Source organism: Cannabis sativa, chromosome 9 (genome assembly GCF_029168945.1).
Source record: "Cannabis sativa cultivar Pink pepper isolate KNU-18-1 chromosome 9, ASM2916894v1, whole genome shotgun sequence".
In the NCBI taxonomy this organism is placed as follows: domain Eukaryota; kingdom Viridiplantae; phylum Streptophyta; class Magnoliopsida; order Rosales; family Cannabaceae; genus Cannabis; species Cannabis sativa.
In genome coordinates this window covers 31,844,049-31,860,952 of record NC_083609.1, presented here as the reverse complement: position 1 = coordinate 31,860,952, position 16,904 = coordinate 31,844,049, and the positions used below count along the sequence as shown (strand labels likewise).

At 36.7% G+C, this 16,904-nt stretch overlaps 1 protein-coding gene across 1 annotated transcript; it reads right to left on the bottom strand.

The window, feature by feature from the left end:
* Nucleotides 1-316: 316 nt before the first annotated feature.
* On the bottom strand, nucleotides 317-3,827 carry LOC133031361 (uncharacterized). The gene is made up of 4 exons (XM_061104846.1): nucleotides 2,928-3,827; nucleotides 1,459-2,427; nucleotides 691-1,205; nucleotides 317-585 (listed from the first exon to the last, which is right to left on the bottom strand). The coding sequence occupies exons 1-4, from the start codon at nucleotides 3,825-3,827 to the stop codon at nucleotides 444-446; spliced, it is 2,526 nt and encodes an 841-aa protein (XP_060960829.1). The 3' UTR covers nucleotides 317-443.
* Nucleotides 3,828-16,904: the final 13,077 nt, after the last annotated feature.

Sequence of the window (16,904 nt, the reverse complement as noted above, 5' to 3'; positions counted from 1 at the left end):
AACTGACAGGATCTTGTTTTTTGGTTGCTCGTTTCTGTATTGTCTGGCGATCTTTGTGCGATTATGGTGCGATTTTTGTGCGATGTTAACTGACAGGATCCTGTTTTTGAGTTTGCTTTGGTTCTGTATTTTTGGCGACATTGTGCGATTATGGTGCGATTTTTCTGCGATGTGAACAAATCTAGATTTGTTAGTTTGTGTATTTTGGCGATATTATGCGCGATGAATGTGCGATTTTAATGCGATTCCTAGCGAAATAATTTATCAAGAAGTCATCTTTTCACAGTATTTATGAAAATTTTAAAAAAGAAATAAATTGATACAAGCAACAATTTAAATAGCTTTAAATTTACTTGTTATATATAAATTTGGTGAGATTATAATACAATTACAAAAGGGGAGTTTATGTGTACAAGATTAACATTGCAAAAACCTACAAAAAACTACCACGTTAAGTTCTGGTAAAATAGGTCCACACACCACCTATGTCTAAAGGTGAGCATGTTATCATCATGCACATGCTCCAACGACCGATCCAGCATCAAGTGCTCAATGTGCTCCATGGCATACATTCCACAATTGCCACTAAAAAAAAAAACTAAATATTAGCAACAATTAAGTTAAGTAATTCATAATGGAGTGCAAAATTAAATAAATTACTCAAAATATACAAAAGAAAAAGAGATTCACCTGCTGTTCGTTTGTGGTACAACCTCCGAGGTAGCTCGTCTATAATGGAGGGGTAGGAGCTGACTGAGATCGCCCAACTCCACCGGATGTACATAATTGTTGTATTGGAAATAACCGCTATCTCGAATTAGATTTGCAAAGAGGTCGCTGTAAGGCTTCAAATATGACTCCATGGCTGCCTCAACGGTGGCACCGATATCAGAATCATATACAATGATCTCCCAGTTCTCGATATCCACCTCAACTGCCACCCAGTGGCGCTCTTTCGGAAGGTGCAACACAAAGTATATGTACTCCTGCTTCTCCCAACATGGCAAGTATCTGTGCGGTATCCCCTGCACGTAACTCATGACGCTCTCATCCCATTTCATCTTGCTCCTGTCACCCTCACACATATTCCAAAACATGGAAAAGAATTGTGGAGCAGATGTGTCCAAAACTACACCTTTTCGGGTGTAGACTTCTGGGTATAGGGTCCGTCTTCTTCTCAATAAGTGCGCCATGGCATCAATTTGCTGTGTTCCAAATGAAAACAGTTAGAAAGAAGTCGCATAAAAGTCGCATAACAAATCGCATACAAGTCGCACAGCAAATTACCAAAATTGTCTCAAAAATCGCACAAACATCGCATGCAAATCGCATAAAGTCGCATAAACCAGATTATACTTAGAGTGAGTATAAATCGCATATAAATCGCATGTAAGTCGCATATAAGTCGCACAAACAATAAAAAACACAATAAATTAATTCTGTTAAGAAATAACTTACAGCATCTTCGAGCCATTCGTTCAGCACCATCAACTTCACGAACCACGATCTAGTGGCTTCGCCAGTGTGAACATCCCTAGGACGGCCATTGTCCCTAGCATAAGTGATCCACTTCTGGAAAAATTTTAACAGCCGGGGGTCCGCCGGTTTCAGGGTGTCTACTACCACGGGCCCATGTCGTTGTTTCTTCTTCCCAGCAGTGTAGTCATTCAAGAAAACCGGCTTCCGCTTTCGCCTAATCCTACAGAACTCCACTCCATCTGGTGGCCCCTGCAACTCTTCCACATCCTGAGATTCAGTATCACCCAGCGAAATGACAATGGCGTTTGCAGGAGTAGAAGGAACGTCACATGCGTCAGGTTGCCAATCTTCTGGGTAGACATCATCATCATCATCATCATATGTCGGCGGTGATGGATGTACCGTCTGTAATGGCTCTGCCGGGTCGGATGGATGTGTGGGGTCTGATTGTTGTGCCGGCCCTGATGGTTGTGTCGGCTCCGAAGGCTGCTTCTGTAACAAACTTATCACGGTCGCAATTTGATCCATGATAAGATTCTTCATCTCTTTCTGACTTCTCTTGAAGTCAGCCTTCATCTCAGTCTGGGCAGTAAGAATCGCAACTTGTTGCGCTTCTACCTTCTCCAATCTCTTAGCCAACAAGAGGTAGTCGGAGTCATTGGGTGGAGTAGAGCTTGGGGGCACAGTGGCAGGGGTTGGGGGCACGGTGGCAGATGTGGAGGCGTCTGCTGTTTCCTTGGGTGGGGATGGGGGAATAATTTTGGACCTTTCCACATATTCTGCCACCCGTTGGGCTTGGGTCTCGAATGCGGTCGAATCTTGCGCCCCGGCTTGTGTTTCTTCGACCTCATCCAACCCCATTTCCACTGTGGGGACCTCACCCTCACAATTGTCCTTCCAGTAATCAACCTCCCAATTCCGAGGATACAAGATTTGAAGCACAACCATCTGCAAAAACAAAGATCATGGTAAATCGCAAATAAATCGCACAAAAATCGCAAATAAATCGCGTAAAACTAAAAAATCGCATACATATCGCACAAAAATCGCACTATATCGCCAAAAAAACTACTACGTATACATAGAAAACTATATTTGCTACTGTAATCAAAAATCGCACAGTAATCGCATACAGTCGCACAAAAATATCAAAAAATACAAGTGGAAAACATGAGACTTCCAAGAAATCGCACAACAATCGCACAAGAATCGCATAAAGTCGCTAAACAAATAAAACAAATGCAAGTAAAAATTTATAAGCAATGCAAGTAAAATCGCACAACATCGCACTATGATCGCACAAAGTCGCCAAAAAACTTATTAATCACTGAACATTAATAATGCACTGTAAAGTAAATCGCACAAATATCGCATCAAATATCGCATATAACACAGATTAAACTTAAAGCAAAAAATAATTGCGCTAAAATAGAAAAAGATTCACGTACCCTTTTCTCAAAGAGTGCAGCCACATCAGCTTGCTTCACATCATGTTTCGTGACTGTGTCGGGGGTGCTCCAGTTCAACATTCGAGGGAATCGAGTCCCTTTGCACTGGCCATACTTCTTCCCCAAAACTTGCATGGCCTCAAATGCCCAATATTGCAGCGCAGGAGCATATCCGTACACGTTGTACTTCGCTTCAGGTTGAGTAACCTTTTTATCCTTCTTGTGTTTCTTCTTGGTCTTATCGTTCTTATCCATGTAGTTTTGCCTAAGTTGTTGCATATTCTTAGTTGTGGAAGACAACAACTTCTGATAAGAAAGAAGACCCCAAGGATACTCGAAGAACTTCTCTTCATTTTCTACCAACTTTAGCATATCTGTCCAGATATACACACCCTCGGCCCGTGACAGCAGAACACCCTCGACAAATGCACACAACCCCAGCTTGTATACATCGTCAGCCACATCGCATGCCTCAAACGCTAGCCAAAGGGTTTTAAAGGTCACCCTTTTTGAGTTGTTGAGATAGTCTCGCAAGATCCGATCAGAATCACACTGTGCAGTCAATTCTTCTGACGAAGGACCACCGCTCATCTTTAAGCCCGTGATCAAACCGAACTCAGACCGTCCAAATCTAGCTTCGGTTTTACCCACGTAAAACCACACTTCATCATTTTTGGCCTCACTCACTTTCTTCTTCCTTAGTAACAACTGATGGACAATAACCCCACTGAATTTCAATTCACTGGCATTCCAAAACACACCAAAAGGCGTCTCCTTCACCTTCTGAGTCAAGTTAAAAGCTTCAAATTTGGCCTTTATTGAAGCAAAGTATCCGTTGCCTCTGTATGTTATACGTCCTGGAAAGTGGTCTGACACTGGGAGAATAAGTTCAGGAGCCATCTGCATTTAGAAAGCTTAATTAGTTTATATCGCATAATAATCGCACAAACATCGCCTACAATCGCATAAAGGCAGCAAGAAATAGGCCAGTCACAAAAAGAATCGCATAAATATCGCACATAGGTCGCATAATATCGCTAAAACAATGCAGAACAAAAATAAATAAAAAATCACGTCCCTGTCAGGCAACATCGCACAAACGTCGCCCAAAACATCGCTTAATGTTTCTGAAATCGCACAACATAATCCATATAAACTAAATCGCACAAATATCGCCCAATGTCGCCCAAACATCGCTAACTATACCCACAATATTGCTGGAATCTACTCCAAATATACTACATCGCACAAACATCGCATAATGTCGCCTAAAAATCGCTAAATATAATCAGAATGTAAGAACCGCTAACAAAATCGCATAACATCGCATAGTAAATCGCATAACGTCGCACAAAATACAAAATAGGAACAAACAGCGTTTTACACGACCCCAATAATTTCCCCAGATTTCTGATGCATAATTTACCACAAACAAACATACTAAATCACAATTTCAGTTTAAACAGATTCATCCATCACAAATTAAAGCATGTTTTAACAAAAATTTTAAAAAAAATACCTCTTTTATCCAAAGGTTCGAATATTTGAAGAAGGCGGTGGTGGGGACGGTGCTCCGAAATGGTCCGAGTACGTTTTGGAGGTTGCTGGGGTCTGGAGTGGGTTGTTGGGTCGTCGGGGTCGACTGGGTCTCGAGTGGGTTTATGGGTCGTCGGGGTCGATGGAGTCGTCTGGGTCTTCGTGTCGACTGGGTCTTCGTGGGTCGACTGGGTCTTCGTGGTGGTTCGACGGTGGGGTTCGAATGTGGGTGGTGGTTCGACTGTGGTGGTTCGACGGTGGGGTTCGAATGGAGAGAGAGAGAGAGAGAGCGAGAGAGAGAGAGAGAGAGAGAGAGAGAGAGAGAGAGAGAGAGAGAGAGAGAGAGAGAGAGAGTGTGTGTTAGAGAGAATGGGGGGAAAGTGAAAGGGTAGGGGTAATTTAGGAAGGAAATTAAAAAATTGGCATATTTTTTTGATGTGTAAATTGTTGGTATAATTAAACACCACTTTCTATTTTTTAGCATAATATATCAAATTTCCCTTTATATTCCTGTCTATTAGAAAAAGGGATTTTTTTTTTTTTAACCTAAAATTACTCAAAATAAACTTTTATACTGCTACAATAAAACATAAACATTTATAAGATTTAATGTTTACTAAAATACTATCTTTAAAATTTCTTATTTACAAAAATACAGTAGAGACAAAAAAAAATTAAAAATGATAGTTGTAATGACCGCTCTAGTAATTTGGATTAGTAGAGGGAATTAGCACTAATTTTTATTATTTTATTATTATTTATGAATTTAATTATTTTGGGACCCCAATATTTAGAAATAAATATTAGAGTTGTAATTTCTCAATTCCGGAGATTTTATTAAACTCTAGGGGTATTGTTTAATTAATATGTAAAATATGCAATTTTTGTAATTTTTGCTCGGCGACAACGGAAAATGCAATGGATGGCTAGATTGATCACATGGGTAAGTTTAGAACCCTATTTCTTAGCGGGGAATATTTTAGAAAAAATAAATTATCGGGATTGAGCGGGGTTATGGGATTTGACCATTTTACCCCTAATCTTGGAAAATATTTAAGTTTGATTTAAAGGGTAATTTAGTCTTTTTCTAGGAGTGGATTAGTGGCTGTCCTACCTTTTGACACCTAGCATTTTAATGAATTCAGCAAAGGATTAGATAAATCCTTTTCATTTGAGAAATTAAGGAAGTGAGAGAAAAGCCAAAATTGAGAAATTCATTCCATTTCCTCTCTTTCTTTGTTCGGCCAGCCTAGACCAGAAGGAAATTCAGTTCTTCTTCTTTGTTTTGCTGCAATCAACTAGGGAATCAAGCACTCTTGAAGCTAAGGTAAAATCCTAGAACCCTAGAACATGTTTATTTAAAGTTTTCTTCTTAGTTTGAGCTTGTATTTTGAGTGATAGTGGCTGTTTTGATTTGAAATGTTTAGGGATCAAATTCTAGGTTTGGTTTGGGTTAATTAAGGGTTATAACAGCTGATTTGGTTGGTTGATTTAGGTGTTGTGTTAATTTGAGCATAAAAACCTTAACTTAGGTCTTTAATGGCATAATTTGAATTATTGGTTTGTTCTGTGATTTGTTGGTTGGAAATGGATGTTTATGCATTGTATAGGTATACTGGAGAGTTTGGTAAAGTTTGGGATTGAATTGAATCAAGGGGGATGATTTTTGGTTCCCAGCAGTAGAACCGAATTCGGTTCTGGGTGGTCTGTACCAACCGATCGACCGGTTGGTGACCCAGAACCGGGATGCCGGTTGGGAACCGGTCTGCCTGTTGGGGGATTTTCCAGAACCCTAGTTTTGGCCAATTTTGGGATATTTAGGGTATTGTCATGAGGTTTATCGATAAGGAAACTTTTAGTTTCAAGTTTTAAGTCCCGGAAAGTGATTTAGCGAGTCACTCATCTGTGTTGCAATTGTTGTGATTAGGGCATCCATCTAGCACGAGATTTCCGTTCAGGTTGGCCAGCATACTTGAATTCGGAAAACAGGTAAGAACTGTGTATAATGTGTGATATGAATATTCGAATGTATGTATGTGTTAATTTATATACATGCTTATTTGTTGTGGTTCATACACTACCAACACTTGTACGGTTGCGGTACAGAGTGCATTGGTAAGGTGTATGATGTTTGGAAGTACATTATGGTGTTACCAGCACTTGTACGGAAAGGTACAAGGTGTCTGTGGTACAACACTTAACGGTACTCAAGGTGCGGTCCATACCCTACCTACACTAGTACAATGGTATACTGAGTGCATGTGGTACATGGTACATGGTCGTATCCTAGTTAGAACGTTCTTACTCATCTGTTAAGCTCTGTAAATAGGTGTATGGGCGCCTATTTACAGGTCGAAAATTATATGATGTGTTATATGCATTTCTTACTGAGTCTGTTGACTCACAGTTTCTAGTTTCATGTGTAGGTAAAGGAAAGGCTATGACTGAACAGGAGTGAACCCGAGCTCAGATGGGATTGTACATGTCAAGCGGCGCGACCTGGAGTGTTCGGTCTCGGGACATCTGGGAGTTGTATTTTGAAAGTCGCTGTGCGACCTAGAACTTGTATATTTTGAAATGTATAATTTGAAAAGTAAATTTGACAAAGTTTGAAAACGGGATCCCGGAATTTGTAAATATTATATTGTATTACAAAGTTTATTAATTAAAGCAAAAGTTTTAATTTAACACGTTTTTCGAGAAATATCTTTGATTAGCAAAGATTGCACAATAATTGAAAAAGCACTGTAGCGTGCCTTAGCATTAGGGCGTTACAATTTTGGTATCAGAGCCGCCAGGTTTGTCTACCGAAGCTTGCTATGACATGTACAATCTTCATCAGAGAAAGCTCGGTTCACGGTTCAGTAAGCCTGTACTTGTTTAGTATTTTAAATAATTGTGAATGTGAGAGCATGTTAGGAAGCATATTAGATTTTAATTAATTATTTTAAAGTGCGTTGCCTTAGAATCCATAAGTGCGGTAGAAAGTTTGTAATGGGGTCGTTGCCTGACCAGACTGACTTACTAATTGGCAGGTTTGTCCTATAGTATGGACACCTGGTGCAATATGGGGAGTCTGGATAGTGTGGTCAGGGCTAGTAACGGTTGGAGAGAATGGAGTTTGAGTTCTCCCCGCAACCAAGGTGAAAGCCTTTGGATGGCTTCTGATGGGAGTGATGGTCGTTCGTCACAGGCTCCGTGGGACTTGGAGCAAAGATTCGCAGAAATGGAAGCTATGATTCAACGACACGATGAGGAGATTCAGAGGTTGAAACAACAAAGGTTTCCTGTACTATCTTTACCTCATATGCCAGGCATTCTCAATTCGGTATTACCAGCAGAGCATAGTATGGCTGATAACCAAGTGGGATCATTGCATGAGAAAATTTGGATAAATGAACCTACAGTCCTTCAGGGAGATTCAGATATGAAGAATGCTCTCTGGACTGGGAGCCCTAAAGAATGTATTTTAGGACCTCAAGAGATTATGCCACGAAATTGGGATACCGCTTGCCATATTTCTAGTTATGGCAGAGGTGGTAGGGGCTCCATGGTTGAGCAGAAGAGTAAACCTACGTCGTCAGTGGTGGGTTTAAAACGGAACAAGCGGTTCCGAGGAAATCAAGGCAAGGGTGTACGCAAGGATTATTCTTACCCTGAGTGCCCGCGATGCAAGAAACATCATCCCGGAGAGTGCAACCGAAAAGCATGCTTCCTGTGTGGCATGGTTGGGCACTTTAAGAGAAATTGCCCTCAGGCAAAGAAAGATAAGCAGAAGCTGGAAGTAAAGCCTGTACTTGCTCAGACATTTGTTACCACTCAGGGTGATGTTGCATCCAGTCCTTCTATGGTGAAAGGTTAGCTTCTTATCAGCAACTCCCATTTTAATGTATTATTTGACTTTGGGACTATATACTCGTATGTAGTATCGAGAGTATTTAATCTTTTGGATAGACTTTATGATTTTCTTGTAAGAGGGTTTGGAACCCTAATGCCTAGCGGGGAATTGGTTATCTCTAATAGGCGCACTAGATCTATGCCAATTAGGATCGAAGATAGGGAATTGAGTATTGACCTTATAGAATTGAAATTAACGGAGTTTGATATTATACTGGGAATGGATTTCTTATCCAAGTATTCGGCCAGTATAGATTGTAGGCGTAAAATGGTGACTTTTCAGCCGGAAGGTGAAGATCCATATGTTTATGTTGGATCAGTTCAGGGGTCTCAAATCCCGATTATTTCTGTGTTGAGGGCTAGGGATTTACTATGCAATGGTTGTGTAGGATTTCTAGTGGTGGTATTTGACTCCAGCAGACCTGAAACATTTGGGCCTGAGGTAGTCCGGGTGGTGAAAGATTTTCTTGATGTGTTTCCCGAGGAGTTGCCAGGATTGCCGCCACAACGAGAGATTGACTTTGTAATTGATTTGGCACCTGGAGTCGAACCTATTTTTAAAGCTCCATACAGGATGGCTCCAGCAGAACTCAAGGAGCTTAAATTACAACTTCAGGGGATGCTTGATATTGGGTTTATTCGACCCAGTGTATCACCCTGGGGAGCCCCGGTTCTTTTTGTAAAAAAGAAAGATGGTTCCCTCAGAATGTGTATTGATTATGGGGAACTAAACAAGCTGACGATTAAGAACAAGTACCCGTTGCCCAGGATCGATGATCTGTTCGATCAGCTTCAGGGAAAGACTGTGTTTTCAAAGATTGATTTACGGTCGGGTTATCATCAACTCAGAATTCGGGAGGAGGACATACCGAAGACTGCTTTTAGAACCAGATATGGGCACTATGAGTTTCTGGTAATGTCGTTCGGATTGACTAATGCTCCTGCAGCCTTTATGGATCTCATGAATAGGGTGTTCAAGGATTTCCTCGATAACTGTGTTATAGTGTTTATCGATGACATTCTTGTATACTCTCAATCAGAAGAGGAGCACGAGCATTATCTTCGAATGGTGTTACAGCGACTTAGGGATCACAAGCTTTATGCCAAGTTTAAAAAGTGCGAATTCTGGTTGTCCGAGGTGTCCTTTCTGGGTCATATTGTTGGGAAAAATGGAATTATGGTCGATCCAAACAAGATAGAATCAGTGAAGAATTGGCCGAGGCCCAAGTCTGTGACAGAAGTTCGAAGTTTTCTCGGGTTAGCAGGGTATTATCGACGTTTCGTCGAAGGATTTTCTAAACTTTCTATGCCCCTAACCGAATTGACCAAGAAAAATCAGAGATTTGTGTGGTCAGATAAGGGTGAGTCAAGTTTTCAAGAGTTGAAGCAACGTTTGATAACAGCTCCGGTGTTAGCTTTGCCATCAGATCAAGAGAAATTTGTAGTTTTGTGAGGCATCCAGACAAGGTCTGGGATGTATTCTGATGCAAGCCAACAGAGTTATAGCTTAAGCTTTTCGTCAACTGAAAGATTATGGGCAGCGCTATTCAACTCATGAGTTAGGTTATGCTGGGGTGGTTTTACTTTTAAGATATGGCGACATTATCTTTACGGTGAAAAGTGTGAAATTTATACTGATCATAAAAGTCTTAAATACTTTTTCACCCAAAAAGATTTGAATATGAGGCAGAGAAGGTGGCTGGAGTTAGTTAAAGACTACGATTGTGAAATACTGTATCACCCCGGGAAGGCCAATGTTGTGGCCGATGCTCTGAGCAGAAAAGGTCCCGGTCAAGTGTGTACTACGGTTATGATAGCTCCTCAACTAGCCTCGGAAATGGTTAGTGCAGGAATTGAGTTCGTGGTCAGGAAATTATATAATTTAACCCTCCAATCTGATCTGTTGGAGAGAATCAGAAAAGCACAACTAGAAGATCCCGAGCTAGTTAAAGTTCGAGATGAAGTAGTGGCTGGTCGGCCTAGAGGTTTTTCAGTCTCGAGCAGTGGAATGTTGTTATATAAAGCTCGAGTTTGTGTTCCTAGTGTTGATGAGCTTAAGAAAGAGATACTTGATGAAGCTCACACCACGCCATATTCGTTGCATCCGGGAACCACTAAAATGTATCAAGATTGGAAACCCTACTTCTGGTGGTATGGGATGAAAAGAGATGTGGTGAACTACGTGTCCAAGTGTTAACCTGCCAGCAGATTAAAGCTGAATATCAGAGGCCGGCAGGGTTACTGCAACCTTCAGTCCTTCCAGAGTGGAAGTGGGAGGACATTGCAATGGACTTTGTAACTGGTTTACTTAGAACTACGGGGATGTATGATTCAGTATGGATTATTGTGGACAGATTCACAAAGTCGGCTCACTTTCTATCAGTGAAAGTTACATATTCAGTGGATCAGTACGCTGAATTGTATATGAAAGAGATAGTTTGTCTCCATAGAACCCCTAAATCTAATGTGTCAGATAGGGATCCAAAGGTCACATCGAAGTTTTGGGTAAGTCTTCAGAAGGCTATAGGTATCAAGTTAAAGTTTAGTACAGCCTTTCACCCTCGGACTGATGGTCAGTCAGAAAGAACTATCCAGATTTTAGAAGATTTACTGCGAGCCTGTGTCATGGACTTTGAGGGTTCAAGGAGTAAGTACTTGCCTTTAATTGAATTCTTCTACAACAGTAGCTACCAAAGTGCAATAGGGGTGGCTCCTTATGAGATATTATATGGTAGAAAATGTCGTTCTCCTATTCAATGGGACGAGACGGGAGAAAGGAAGTACCTGGGTCCAGAGTTAGTGCAGAGGACCAATGAAGTTATTGATAAGATCAAGGCTCGGATGCTTGCTTCTCAAAGCAGGCAGAAAAGTTATCCTTATCCGAAGCGCAGAGATATTACATTTCAGGCAGGGGAACATGTTTTCCTGCGGGTTTCACCAATGAAAGGTATTAGACGCTTCGGAAAGAAGGGTAAGTTAAACCCTAGGTTCATTGGGCCATTTCAGATACTTGAGAAGGTTGGGCAGGTAGCGTATCGGCTAGCCTTACCACCAGCATTATTGGCTGTTCATGACGTATTTCACATTTCCATGTTAAGGAAATACGTGTCAGACCCAACTCATGTCTTGAGTTATGAAGCCCTTGAACTGCAACCAGACTTATCCTATGAAGAGCAACCTGTTCAGATTTGGGATAGAAAAGAAAAAGTTCTTCGCAACAAGACCATTGCACTGGTTAAGGTGCTCTGGAGGAACCATAAGGTGGAAGAAGCCACCTGGGAATTAGAGTCAGATATGAGGACTCAACATCCAGAGCTATTCAGGTTAGATTTCGGGGACGAAATCCTATTAACGGGGGGATAATTGTAATGACCGCTCTAGTAATTTGGATTAGTAGAGGCAATTAGCACTAATTTTTATTATTTTATTATTATTTATGAATTTAATTATTTTGGGACCCCAATATTTAGAAATAAATATTAGAGTTGTAATTTCTCAATTCCGGAGATTTTATTAAACTCTAGGGGTATTGTTTAATTAATATGTAAAATATGCAATTTTTGTAATTTTTGCTCGGCGACAACGGAAAATGCAATGGATGGCTAGATTGATCACATGGGTAAGTTTAGAACCCTATTTCTTAGCGGGGAATATTTTAGAAAAAATAAATTATCGGGATTGAGCGGGGTTATGGGATTTGACCATTTTACCCCTAATCTTGGAAAATATTTAAGTTTGATTTAAAGGGTAATTTAGTCTTTTTCTAGGAGTGGATTAGTGGCTGTCCTACCTTTTGACACCTAGCATTTTAATGAATTCAGCAAAGGATTAGATAAATCCTTTTCATTTGAGAAATTAAGGAAGTGAGAGAAAAGCCAAAATTGAGGAAATTCATTCCATTTCCTCTCTTTCTTTGTTCGGCCAGCCTAGACCAGAAGGAAATTCAGTTCTTCTTCTTTGTTTTGCTGCAATCAACTAGGGAATCAAGCACTCTTGAAGCTAAGGTAAAATCCTAGAACCCTAGAACATGTTTATTTAAAGTTTTCTTCTTAGTTTGAGCTTGTATTTTGAGTGATAGTGGCTGTTTTGATTTGAAATGTTTAGGGATCAAATTCTAGGTTTGGTTTGGGTTAATTAAGGGTTATAACAGCTGATTTGGTTGGTTGATTTAGGTGTTGTGTTAATTTGAGCATAAAAACCTTAACTTAGGTCTTTAATGGCATAATTTGAATTATTGGTTTGTTCTGTGATTTGTTGGTTGGAAATGGATGTTTATGCATTGTATAGGTATACTGGAGAGTTTGGTAAAGTTTGGGATTGAATTGAATCAAGGGGGATGATTTTTGGTTCCCAGCAGTAGAACCGGAATTCCGGTTCTGGGTGGTCTGTACCAACCGGTCGACCGGTTGGTGACCCAGAACCGGGATGCCGGTTGGGAACCGGTCTGCCTGTTGGGGGATTTTCCAGAACCCTAGTTTTGGCCAATTTTGGGATATTTAGGGTATTGTCATGAGGTTTATCGATAGGGAAACTTTTAGTTTCAAGTTTTAAGTCCCGGAAAGTGATTTAGTGAGTCACTCATCTGTGTTGCAATTGTTGTGATTAGGGCATCCATCTAGCACGAGATTTCCGTTCAGGTTGGCCAGCATACTTGAATTCGGAAAACAGGTAAGAACTGTGTATAATGTGTGATATGAATATTCGAATGTATGTATGTGTTAATTTATATACATGCTTATTTGTTGTGGTTCATACACTACCAACACTTGTACGGTTGCGGTACAGAGTGCATTGGTAAGGTGTATGATGTTTGGAAGTACATTATGGTGTTACCAGCACTTGTACGGAAAGGTACAAGGTGTCTGTGGTACAACACTTAACGGTACTCAAGGTGCGGTCCATACCCTACCTACACTAGTACAATGGTATACTGAGTGCATGTGGTACATGGTACATGGTCGTATCCTAGTTAGAACGTTCTTACTCATCTGTTAAGCTCTGTAAATAGGTGTATGGGCGCCTATTTACAGGTCGAAAATTATATGATGTGTTATATGCATTTCTTACTGAGTCTGTTGACTCACAGTTTCTAGTTTCATGTGTAGGTAAAGGAAAGGCTATGACTGAACAGGAGTGAACCCGAGCTCAGATGGGATTGTACATGTCAAGCGGCGCGACCTGGAGTGTTCGGTCTCGGGACATCTGGGAGTTGTATTTTGAAAGTCGCTGTGCGACCTAGAACTTGTATATTTTGAAATGTATAATTTGAAAAGTAAATTTTACAAAGTTTGAAAACGGGATCCCGGAATTTGTAAATATTATATTGTATTACAAAGTTTATTAATTAAAGCAAAAGTTTTAATTTAACACGTTTTTCGAGAAATATCTTTGATTAGCAAAGATTGCACAATAATTGAAAAAGCACTGTAGCGTGCCTTAGCATTAGGGTGTTACAATAGTGATTAGGCGGGCAAGTGAAATACACGACTTGGGAAAAGTGCTCAAACAAATTAATACATGCAAGTTATTCCACGTGTAAAATTAATTAACAGGGTATATAATTTATTTTTATTGGTTTTGACAAACACCATGGAGACTACTTCTATAAAAACTAATTAATTTTATAAAAATATACACAAAAAATATATTTTAATCAAATTGAGATAAAATGTGGTGTCAGGGACCTTTTTTTTTTAAAAAAGAGTGTTGTCATAGACTTTATTAAATACTTTTTCTTTTATAATATGTAAAAAATAATATTATATTCAATTTTTGTTTGGTGAATTAAATTGAAATGAAAAGTACACTATTATTACTATTATATTATTATTTTGATTATATATTTTTGTAGGGTAATTATAATTAAATAAATTAATTAAAATAGGATGAAAAAATAGTAATCATAATATAGTTATATATATAATTTAAAAGGATTTTTTTTAAAAAAATACCCAAAGAACAACAATAATTTTACGTTTTTATAAAATTCTTATTCTTTTTATATTTTATTTTGTTCTGGAAAAGACTGTTGTTTACACGTTGCGAAAATATAGCATAATTTTATGGCAACTTAAAAACAATGTTGTTTCCCTCTAAAAAATTACAAATCTGTAAAAATGTAAAAAAGAAAATCGTAAAATTTTTTGTTGCTTTTTGTAGTTGTTTTGTTGTTATTTTACAGTTATTTTCATGTTGTTGTTTAAGTGTTGAATAATTGTTTTCTAGTTTCTTTAGTTGTTCTTTAATTATTTTTTTGTTTTACTGAACAGAGTATTTATTATAGTTCTCATGAGGTTATTTTTCTAGTTAATTTTTGTTGTTTTATAGTTTACTTAGTTGATTTATAGTTGTCGTGAGGTTGTTTTCTCATTATTTTTAGTTGTTTTTCTTATTTTCTGTTGAGAAAAGTGTAATTTTTAATTTTTTTTTTAAAACATGTGTAATTTTTAACTTTAAAAATGTATTTTATTTGTAAATAAAAATGTTAAGTAGTAAAATTATAAATAAAATATAAAAATAATATTTTTGAAAATTTCTCTTAAAAAATAAATAAAAACAACACACAAATAATAAAAATATGTATATATATTCATTTCAATTAAATAAACAACTAAATAACAATAAATAAATAACTGTATAACAACTCCACTACAATATGCAAATAACATAGACATGTAAACAACTCCACAAATTGCATCAACTCCAAAGAAAGAAAACACATCACTGATGTATAAAATAAATTTTCAAACAACTACAAAACACATGTATATTAACGCAATAATGCCCATAAAAGAACTAAACACATACTCAATTTTTTATTTGTTGAACAACTTAATAACAACTAACAAACAATTAAATGACAACACTACATAAATATACAAATCAATATTGGACATCAACAAATTGTGCATACACACTTAAATCACACACACTATTGATAAAAATGATGTGTCCATATATAATTATCTATAGTTGAAATTTAATCATTATTGTGTATAAAAAGTGTTTGATATATTTTTTGTGTGTGTCTTTAGCTTTACTCAAACTTATTTAGTGTGATTTGATTTGATATTTTATTTTCAAAATATATTTATTTTACTTGAATTGGTAGAAGCTATAAATAAACTAGTTACTAGATGTGTTATGTGGTAAAAAATATTCGAATAAAAAATTTCATTTATTTTTATTTCTAGTTTAAAAATATTATTATAATTTATTATTTCATTAGTTACGAGGCATATTTTTATTATTATTTGTATTTTAAAATATTTACTTTAATTTCAAATAGTATAATTGTATTTATTATTATAATTATTTTGTATCAAAATTTTGGAAAATAAAAATTATTTTTTAATGAATGTTTTGGTCAACCAAAAAACTACAAAAATACAACTACACAACAATTTTTCTAATTAAATAAGAAAAATAACTAAACATCAATAAATATTTTCCACAATCTAAAAGCAATGTAAAAATAATACAAAAACATGCAAATTAAACAAACATCGACACACTGCGTAAACTCAAAAAAAAAAAAAAAAAAAACACACACAAATATAATCACAAAAATAAAAATGAAAAAACAACTATAAAACACTTGAACACCAACTTAAAAACATACGTACCTATGGAAAACTAAGTATATACTAATTTTCTCTTAGTTGAACAGCTAAATAACAATGAGATAACAATTCTAATTTAATATGAAAAATTATTAGAAATCAACAAATTGTGTTAACTTAAAACACACACACACACAAAACAAATAATCTTAGTAAATTAAAACAAACTTAAAAGTAACTACAAATCATTTGTACAATAACTCAAAAAAGTATGTACCCAAGAAAAACTAAATGTATACTTATTTAGTATAATTTGATTTGATATTTTATTTTAGTTATATTTTGGGATTATTTTATAAATACTAATATTTGACAAAAGTTTACATTTTACAGATTTATAGTGTTTTTTTAACAAAAATACGAAAAATTTATTTTTTTCGTTGTTTTTATGTAAACTTCATAAACATTTACCAGTAAATATATATAATTTTATTTTTTTCTTAGTTCAACAACTAAATAACAACCAACAAATATCTTCATAACAATTTCACTATATTATGAAAATTAAATAGGAATCAAAACAACTCCACAGGTTGCATAAACAAAAATAATAAAAAAATCTGTGTACACCGACTTAAAAATATATTTACCAGTAAAAAATAAACATATACTCATTTTCTCTTAGTTGAATAATTAAATAACAACGAATAAACAACTCAATAACAATCCACTTTAAACTAAAAATTAATTAGGCATCAACACATAGCGTCAACTTCAAAAATAAATAAAAACAACACACAAATAAAGAAACATGAATATAGTATATTCTTTTTTTTCTTGGTTAAATAACTTAATAACAACAAATAAACAATTGTATAACAACTTTACTCTAATATGCAAATTACATAGACATAAAAATAAACTCCAAGAAAGAAAAAATACCAATATATAATCTATAAAATAAATTTAAAAACAACTACAA